This window comes from Wasmannia auropunctata, unplaced genomic scaffold (genome assembly GCF_000956235.1).
Source record: "Wasmannia auropunctata unplaced genomic scaffold, wasmannia.A_1.0 LD336076.1, whole genome shotgun sequence".
In the NCBI taxonomy this organism is placed as follows: Eukaryota; Metazoa; Arthropoda; class Insecta; order Hymenoptera; family Formicidae; genus Wasmannia; species Wasmannia auropunctata.
The window spans coordinates 3,172,543-3,181,615 of NW_012026814.1; the positions used below are offsets into that span (position 1 = coordinate 3,172,543).

The window sequence follows — 9,073 nt, forward strand, 5'->3', positions numbered from 1 at the left end:
AAATGTCTTAATAATAGTAGCTAAATTTCAATAGCTGAATCAAACTTAGCTGTAAGAGTTATCGCCTTAGTGTCATTGCTAAGTTCTGGCTATTATACAGATAAAAAACATTCACTGTGACAAAAAAATTTATTAACTGAAATTAAAAGCTGCATATATATTAGTACAGGCAGCTTGGCATGCGTACCTAAATGTCTCATCATGCACACATTTAGCACAGAGAGCTAAATTTATATATAGCTACGCGCAAAAATTGGATTTGTAATTGTTTTTGCAATGTGGCACTGCCATGTGCACATCTATACAGCGCATTTAGCATTTATATTTTGCAGTATATATAAGTTGTATACTGCAAATATTATCTATTGTGAAGATAAAATAGCATATTAGATTCGGCTAAATATGATTTGATTTTAGTAGCAAATATTTTTGCTGTAGCATCTACATTTTAATCACTAATAAATTGAACTTCGGCAACAACGATTATAGCTGTCCCTATTTCATCGACACATCTTAACTGCCTTAGCTATATTTTAGCTTCATTGGCTAATCGTTTTTCTGCGTGTATATCATATAATGCTTTCTTATCGAAATCGTGTTTGTATGTGGTTTCGAGAAAACGCGCTGTACGACGGGTGGCACCGGACTGGCACGCTGTACGACGGTGTATATACATACAGGCGCTCGCCGTACTAATGGCGCGTGCACTTGTGCGGCGCCCGCCGTACTAATGGCGCGTGCACTTGTGCGGCACCCGCCGTACTAATGGCGTGTGCACTTGTGCGGCGCGGCAGCGTCACTACAATTAGCATTAATTATTTTGCATAGGAAGCTGCTGTGATTGACTGAAGATTAGCAAGGTAGAATAGGTAAAAATTTTAAGTATTCTTTGATGTATAATTAGAATAATAAATAAGATTTAATTTCAATTTTACACTGTTAAATCTATACACCGAGAGAACAATATAATTGGAATAACCATAATTTAACTATAATTTATAGTGAATTTCGGAGACAACTATAAAATTATAATCAATTTAATTATGCAAATTAGAGCTGCTTTAACAATCCATTATGGTTATACATTGTGATTGATGTTTTTATTTTTTCACTTACTTATTTTTTAGTTATTACAATATAAATAGTAAGCAAATGTAATTTAAAAAATAGTTATACTTATTATAATTGCAGTTGCATTTACTACATCAAAATATTTATTTCATTTGTCACACATGGACACTCACGGAAAACAATTTTACAGACTTATATTTAATTAACAAAGACGATCGCGAGCTCCGAAACGCTATCGTTTAAATGGGCGCGAGATATTTCTCAATTTTATGATTAATTAATTACAACGTTCACGATATCCGGAATTTGGTCGTTTAAATGGGTACGAGAAATTCAACAGTTTTATTTATAATTAACAAAGATAATCGCGAGCCCCGAAACGTGATCGTTTAAATAGGTGCTAGATATTTAACAATTTTATTATTAATTAATTAGAACGTTGGCTATACTCGAAAAGTGTTCGTTTATATAAGCGCGGAAATTTTACAGTCTTATAATTAATTAACAAAGACGATCGCGAGCTCCGAAACGTGATCGTTTAAATAAGCGCGAGATATTTAACAATTTTATTATTAAGTAGTTATCACGTTTACGGTATTCGGAAAGTGGTCGTTTAAATGGGCGCGAGAAATTCAACAGTCTTATATTTAATTAACAAAGACAATCGCGAGCTCCGAAACGCGATCGTTTAAATTGGCGCGAGATATTTATCAATTTTATTATTAAGTAATTTTCACGTTTACGGTATCCGGAAAGTGGTAGTTTAAATGGGCGCGAGAAATTCAACAATTTAATTTTTTGTTATCCAAAACTTTCACAAGTCCCGGCACGTGGTTATTTAAATATCGCGAAAAGTTTTACAATTTTATTAATTAATAAAGATGGAACACAATTCCCGACGCGGTTTAAATAAGCGGAACACGGAGAAAGTTTATCAATCAACGAAGTGTCTCAATTGCCAACGGTTTAATTCGCGCCTTTACACGAAATCTCATTGTATTTGTCTAAATATTTTATTGTTATTCCGTTGGTCTGTTTAGTTTTGTTATTTTAATATTGTAGATTTTTCTTCAATCTTTAATAAGATTGAACCAATTCCCTGTAGCCCCTTCACGCATTTAAAGTGTCCTTTGTAAGCTTTTCCGTGCTTTTGCAGTGCCACCTCCTACTAACACGGGTGCTTTAAATTTATATTTTATTCACAGAAAGAAATATGTGTTAGACACTACACAAAATTATTCTCATGCGTCACATGCATTTATGAATATGAATTTAAGCATGCAGTATACACGACCGTATTTAAAAGAAAATTATCCGTGCTATTCGCAGATTTTCCAGAGATAGGAAGAGAAATTTTCTCGAGTGTTTGGCAAAAAGTGTAAAAGACAATAACAAACATCTTTATTGAATTCGAAGAACTTATTGACAAGTAGGTTTTCTCTTAGAATGTAATTCTTCTTACTATATAATTCTTGTTACGATTTTTATTATTCTATCATTGTCTAAAACTTTTTGCGAGCGTATGATTAAAATAATTTCTTCTTCCTCTATGCTTTTAAGTTTAAAAACATTATTTTATTTTAAATGTACACACAATTTGTGCAAAAATTCAGTTTTACTGTGGAACAAGATACTCTCGGATGTCGATAATCAATCGCATCAACAAGAAATTCATTTCGATCAACCTTTTACGTTCAAATTCTTGTAATTATTAATCATATAATTACAAGATATTATATTTATGCAGTTATTATATATAATTTTGATCGTAATAATATAATATGCCTTTATATGTGAAATAATAGAGCAGACAACATATTAAATTGTATCAAAAAGCAATGAAAAGTATAATTAAAACAAATAAATTATAGTTAAAATAGAAATTCAACATTCATCATTTTGCGACGTCTCTGATAATATAAAAATTTTCGAGTCTCTAGAAATTTTCTATCCAAACCGATAAATTTTATAATAATTAATATATTTAAAAAATTCTATGATAGATAAGATATTGCTGTAACAATAATCGATCATGCACCAGATTCGCGCAGCGACAAAATCAAATGACCCGCAACACGATTTGCCGTCGATAGAAATAAATAGATTATATATAATGTATCTCTCAATGCAAAATCTATTCTTATGATAAGTACTAAATATATTATTAATTGCTACTTACCTATATCGTTGTACTCAGGTCACGATCGTCCTTCCTCGGATCTCGCTTCTCCTTCGATGAATCTTCAATCTCCGTCGCCTCCGTCTCGATGAACCTCGGACTTTGTGCTCTGACTGACGACGGATGTAAGCTCGATGAGAATTTGGTGCGTCTCGCTTTGGCCGAACTCGCGCACTTATATGCGTGCCATGCTGCCGAACGCGCACTTATTATTAATTATACACTGCGTATTGTTGCTGAACGCGCACTCACTATATGTGTACTGCCGAATACGCATTCATTCATTGTGCGTGCTACCGAACGCGCACTTACTAATCTTACTATATGCGTGCTGCTCGAATGCTTAATCGAAGAAGTTCGATAATTTCGAAAAGCTCGCGGCGCCGAGCGCGCGCCACGCAGTACCATCCACACGCCGTGCCAATTCCCTACTGCTGAGCGCCGCGCGCCTCGCCAGCGCGCCGCGGCCGTCGAGCCGCCGAGCCCGGCCTCCCCACGCGCATGCGCGCGCTGCGCGCCTCGCCGCTCGCCGCGATGTTAATTCAATTGTATGGAATTTTGAAGGAATAATTACACCGATATTAAGCATATCGTATATTGTTCTGCGTGCTCTCCGGAAATAACGAGTGACGACAATATCGTAGAAACAGAGACCCACATATGATTTATTATACATATAATTTAATTTTGAACGAGAGAGAAATCGGTGGGTTCCTTTTTTCTCTGTTGCACGGCTAGGATAAAAAATCGTAATTGCTTGCTGCTGATTATTACAAACTTCTGATTCACATTACGGTAATCTAACAGATAATTTAATACGCGAAATGGGCAAAACAATCCCGTAATTATCTGTAAACTGTAAAATAATTTGATCGCTTAAATTACCCTTAGCCGATTTCTCTCGCTGTATATCTCGCTGATAATTTAAACAGTTCAGGGGTTAGTAAATAACTGACACAACTTATTTAAAATAACAAATATAAAATAAATTTCAGAAACTTATTTAAAATAAAATATCGCAAGAGCCAGTAAAAAATTCATACAATAACTTATTTAAAATGAGAAATATAAAATATATTTTCCTAAAACGTATTTAAAATATTAAATAAGAAATAGATCAAAAGAAGCTATTTAGAATAATAATTTAGAATAATAAATAATTCTTTTAATTTTTTATTTAATGCTATGATTTGATCGACAATGTTATAAGATAGACGTGGTACGTAGTTCCTTTTTTGAAAACGTGGAGCGCTAGTGTACGGAGAAGAAAAGCCGGCGTGGTCTCTCTCACGCCTCTCTCTGCTCTCGCACTTCCGATTCACGTCGCTCTTTTTCAGACGAGCAAGATGGCTGATCAGGTATGCGCTCAACTCTGCGATCGTAAATAAATAGATTTCCTCGCTCATTAGAACGTTAATCTGTGAAAACGTGCTTTCGCGACGATTAACGTTAACTGATAAACGCGCGTGAGAAGTAAGATCGTAGGTTGAGACGCGTTTGGAGGAGTTAGAATGTCACTCGGCGTAGCACGTAGTTAGGTCGCCCTCGTGCGCGAACTTTCAGACACGGCGGAGTATGTACGGTGTCTCTCTGTAGAAATGACACGTAATCCGTGCGATTTCGTTTGTTGTAGACCGAGCGTGCGTTCCAGAAGCAGCCCACGATCTTTCTTAACCGTAAGAAAGGTCTGGGCCCGAAGCGCAGGAAGCCCATGAGATACAGCCGCAATGTCGGGCTTGGTTTCAAAACGCCTCGCGAAGTAAGTACAAACCCATTGTCTCCGATTGCTCTGATGTGTTTTTGGTCGATATTCTTAATGAGAGCGAACAGTTTTCATGCATTGTTAAGTTATTTCACATTCGGGTATAAGAAGCGTGTTGATGACTTGGCGAAGTATACGTCCAGATGAGAATTGCTGAATATTTAAAGATTGTGAAATATTATTCGAGTAGAATGTAATTTATTATTCGGATAAGCCGTATTTGCACATTAGATGTGGATTTAATTAAGATTGATTTATTATGATTTTTATGATTTAAAATTGATTTATACTTATTAATTTCATAACGCTTTATTTTTAATATGTTACCGTTATTGTGGTTATGAGTAAAATATTAAATGATGATAAACATTACAACGGTCTTCTGAAGATATATTGAAGATATTCTACATTCTTACGCGCTGAATGTTTTTACATTTATTTCTTTTCAGTAAAAGGTATACAAGACACCTCGTGTAATTGGCTGATTCAATCTTTGCAGGCTCTCGAGGGAACCTACATTGACAAGAAATGTCTCTTCACTGGCAATGTATCGATTAGAGGACGGTATTCTCACTGGCGTTGTACAAAAGATGAAGATGCAACGTACTATTAGTTATCCAGAGGGATTATTTGCATTATATTAGAAAGTACAATCGTTTTGAGAAGCGTCATCGCAATATGAGTGTCCATCTTAGTCCCTGTTTCAGGTAATGAATAACGGACAATGACAATTTTATTGGAGAAACCAAAATTCTTTTAATTTCTGCTTTTATGATGATAATTTATATCACGATGGTCTACTGACACATGCTTTGAGGAATAATTATATATCTGACAATGAGTTACACATTAATAATATTTGAAAAAAATCAGCAATTACTTTATTATTAATATTTATGAGCTTTGCATTGTGATTCCAGGGATGTTGAAATTGGTGATGTAGTCACTATTGGAGAGTGCAGACCTCTGAGCAAGACAGTAAGATTTAACGTATTGAAGGTATCGAAAGGAATAGGATCAAAGAAAAGCTTCAAGAAATTCTAAACATCTAACTTCTTTCCAACAATGGTTTGTGTAATATTCAGTACTTAATTTTTATATTACTATTATTTCGCAAATATATCAAAATTGATTTCAAATGATGATAACACGACGGTCTTCTGAAGATAAATTGAAGATATTTTATACTTTCTCAAGCACTGAATACTTTTGCGTTCAATTTTTTTAACTGAATGCAAACGTTATCTCATGTATTTTTAATGTTGTTTTAATTATTACAAAATCGTTTTTGGCAGATTTCAAGAATGAGGTAAGGAAAAAATTGTAAAACAACCAAATGTGACTATACAATCCTGTATTGTAATTCTCATATTCGAAATCTGGCAAAAAGAAAAAAAGAAAATTTCTATAAAAATATTGGAATCATGTATGATTTATGTGTTTTAATAATACTACATATAATTCTATAATTTTAGATATAGTATATCGAAATATGTATCTTGAAAGATATGTATGTTTCATTACATATCTTTCATATATCGTTTCTTCAACACATATTCTTAAATATTTTTTAGAAAATAATTTGCATGTTTAACATGTTTAATGAAGAACTTTATAAATTCCAATTATAAGAAACTCAATGAATCAAAGGAATCAATTTTTTTAATTATTTACACATTACAAATACAATTAGGAATCATTAAATAATGTGTCGCGTTCAGTTTTTAAAAATATATTTCAGTCATTTCAACAAGTATATAAAAATAATTTACATATATTGTAAATTGTAAAAATTTTTTATTTTTAGAAAGAAGACAATAGCATATTAATAAATATGCTGCATTTATGTTAATAGAGAGAATAGTTTGTTACAAAACAAATTAATATTTCTTATAATTATATAAATATTGTTGAAATAATCTGCAATATTAAATAGTTTAAATGGTTTTAATTATAAAAGTATGACAGATCCATTTTGTAGTATTTAGATCAACAATAGAGAATTCGAGTTATAAAGGCACTGTTCCTACATTTTCTAATGCTTTCTCTACTTTTTTCCTTTAACAATATCCAGTCATTTTTATTAGCCCAATTTTGTCAAAACTATCACAATTATGTTTATCAACTTGTTATACTATAGTAATGCAGTATAACAAGTTAATAATTTTTCTATATAAAAAGTAATAAACTTAATATACTATTATTGAATATATTAGAATTTAATTTCATATTAATAATAGTTATAGCACTTATAGCTTTGATAAAAAGATCTCACTCAAGAGGCAGTTCTTTGAACTGTTACATTGTTACGATACAAAAATAGGATAAGAAGATATATTCTTGGTACAACTGTACAAACTTGTAGCTTCAACTGCTACCGTCGTTGGCAAACATTTCTCTGTAGATCTATATAGTACATGAGAGAATAATCATACCTACGATAATTGGAAGATCTTACAAATTCAGTTTTTCATTCAACTTGGAAATTGTATCTGTACGCAGAATATATACTCTTATCCTCATGATTTTCTATCCTAATACATATCTTTATAGGGAATATCAATTGCTCACAGTTACGTTTGTTTTAACTGAATATTCCGTAATATAAAGTATATATATAATAGGCCCTGCGAAGCTCAACAGCAGCGAGAACACGAGCAGTTGCGTCCAGGACAGGCCCCAGTTGTCGCCGGAGCATTTGAACATGTCTGGCTCGCAGAATTCGGCCGTTCCCGCATTCTCGGCGTTGCCCTCGAGCAACACGTCGTGCTCCGTGTGCGAGATCTCGGGGCTATCGGCGCTGCTGTTGTAGGACGACAGAGGCTCGCACACCGAGTTCAGTATGATCGTGTTAATCTCCGTGTTCGAGGACTCGGTGCTCGTCGACGTGGCGCCCAGGTCTATCAGTTGCTCCTCCGTTCGCGCGGGCGCCTCCCCCTGACATTGCACCGACGTGGCGGTGGCGATAGCATTATCGCCCTGACTTTCAGGCGGCGTCTCGGTTAAAATAGAGAATGGTTGCACGGGAACCTTAATATAAGGCTTAGCATATATTTCATTCTCTTTGTCGATTTTATTAATTCGTTTCAATTCAGATATCTAAAATTATTGCGTAGAGTTGCGTATCACGAATTAAAGGCGTAAAGATAACGGAAATGATATCTTTGTGCATGCCGCATTGGCGTATCGCGATTTTCTTACTCACTGTACATCTGTAACGGAGAGCCAACGCCTGCAGGGTGTCCTCGGGTCTTATCTGCACGTTGATCACCTGAATCTTTCGACCCAACGACGCGGGTCGTTTGACGGTTTGCAACGAGATGTTATCCTCGTCCGCGCCACTCTCGTCGTCCGAGTGTAGGATCACGTAATGCGGGGAACTCTCTCTCCCACGTAAATGGATCATTTGCCTGGAGAATTTATTTTATTATTAAAAAAAGAGCTTCCCCATTTATGTCGTGCCTTACTCATGCCCCTACATTTTTTTTATGAGAAAGACATGTGTTTTTCGTAAAGAGACTTAATTATACTTAGACTTTTATTTTAATTAGACTTAATTATACTTATAATTACTACGACTGATCGTACTTGTAAATTTATTGCACACCGTGTGCTCGTGCATTTGTTACATGTTTGTGAATTTACATAAATAACAACGGCGACAGAATTGTCGCCGTAAATCGGGCAGATAACCTTGAAAAATTACCTAACGCCTTTCTGTTCCTCGAACATCGAATTCACCAATTTTTGCGGCATAATGCGATCATGCTTGGAATAATTTCACCGTTCCAATGAGAACGTTTATTCGCGTACGAGTGTTTCAGGAAGTGGGTACGCTGTTACAGGTGACAGATGGACGTGCATTTGCGAGAGGCATCGGGCCACGAAGCAGGAGTGACGGGATTAGGTTAGGACGGAACGAGCGAACGCACGACGCGTCTCTGGCCACTAGTGGAGATCGAGTGCTCCCCTAATCTGTCAGGATGATGCAATTTGAGGAAAAGGGCGAAACGTTGAAAGATAAATCCCGATGCGCGAACATCCGAGCCGATCTCAAAATG

The 9,073-nt window shown here is 35.1% G+C and overlaps 3 protein-coding genes across 4 annotated transcripts in view; 2 read left to right on the plus strand and 1 right to left on the minus strand.

Moving 5' to 3' along the window:
• Window positions 1-4,516: 4,516 nt before the first annotated feature.
• LOC105449293 (40S ribosomal protein S11) lies at window positions 4,517-6,434 on the plus strand. The gene is given in 7 exon segments (XM_011688425.1): window positions 4,517-4,608; window positions 4,884-5,009; window positions 5,512-5,577; window positions 5,579-5,623; window positions 5,625-5,719; window positions 5,933-6,080; window positions 6,293-6,434. Coding segments are annotated over 6 exon segments (468 nt in total). The 5' UTR covers window positions 4,517-4,596; the 3' UTR covers window positions 6,057-6,080; window positions 6,293-6,434.
• Window positions 6,435-6,652: 218 nt separating this feature from the next.
• Window positions 6,653-8,811, minus strand: LOC105449294 (lysM and putative peptidoglycan-binding domain-containing protein 3). 2 transcript variants are annotated; one of them, XM_011688427.1, is made up of 3 exons: window positions 8,719-8,811; window positions 8,218-8,422; window positions 6,653-8,042 (listed from the first exon to the last, which is right to left on the minus strand). In XM_011688427.1, exons 1-3 carry the CDS (start codon window positions 8,766-8,768, stop codon window positions 7,572-7,574), a joined length of 726 nt encoding a protein of 241 aa, XP_011686729.1. In that variant the 5' UTR covers window positions 8,769-8,811; the 3' UTR covers window positions 6,653-7,571. The 2 variants fall into 2 exon arrangements, with proteins under 2 accessions (XP_011686729.1, XP_011686728.1); XM_011688426.1 differs by having other exon boundaries at window positions 6,653-8,111.
• A 78-nt stretch (window positions 8,812-8,889) lies between these two features.
• The window catches only part of LOC105449498 (cytochrome c oxidase assembly factor 5), a 616-nt gene continuing 432 nt past the window's right edge, over window positions 8,890-9,073 (plus strand). The window contains exon 1 of the mRNA XM_011688753.1: window positions 8,890-9,070. Within this exon, the coding sequence (XP_011687055.1) occupies window positions 8,996-9,070 (75 nt within the window). The 5' untranslated portion in view covers window positions 8,890-8,995. The remainder of the gene's footprint in view (window positions 9,071-9,073) is intronic.

What these genes read in the sequence shown, in the direction of transcription:
- LOC105449294 (XM_011688426.1), bottom strand. Translation starts at nt 8,768, where the DNA reads ATGCCGCAAAAATTGGTGAATTCGATGTTCGAGGAACAGAAAGGCGTT. An exon ending in GAGGAACAGAAAGGCGTTAG is followed by an intron (nt 8,423 to 8,718) that starts GTAATTTTTCAA and finishes TAAATTCTCCAG; the next exon opens with GCAAATGATCCATTTACGTG. An exon ending in CTCTCCGTTACAGATGTACA is followed by an intron (nt 8,112 to 8,217) that starts GTGAGTAAGAAA and finishes CAATAATTTTAG; the next exon opens with ATATCTGAATTGAAACGAAT.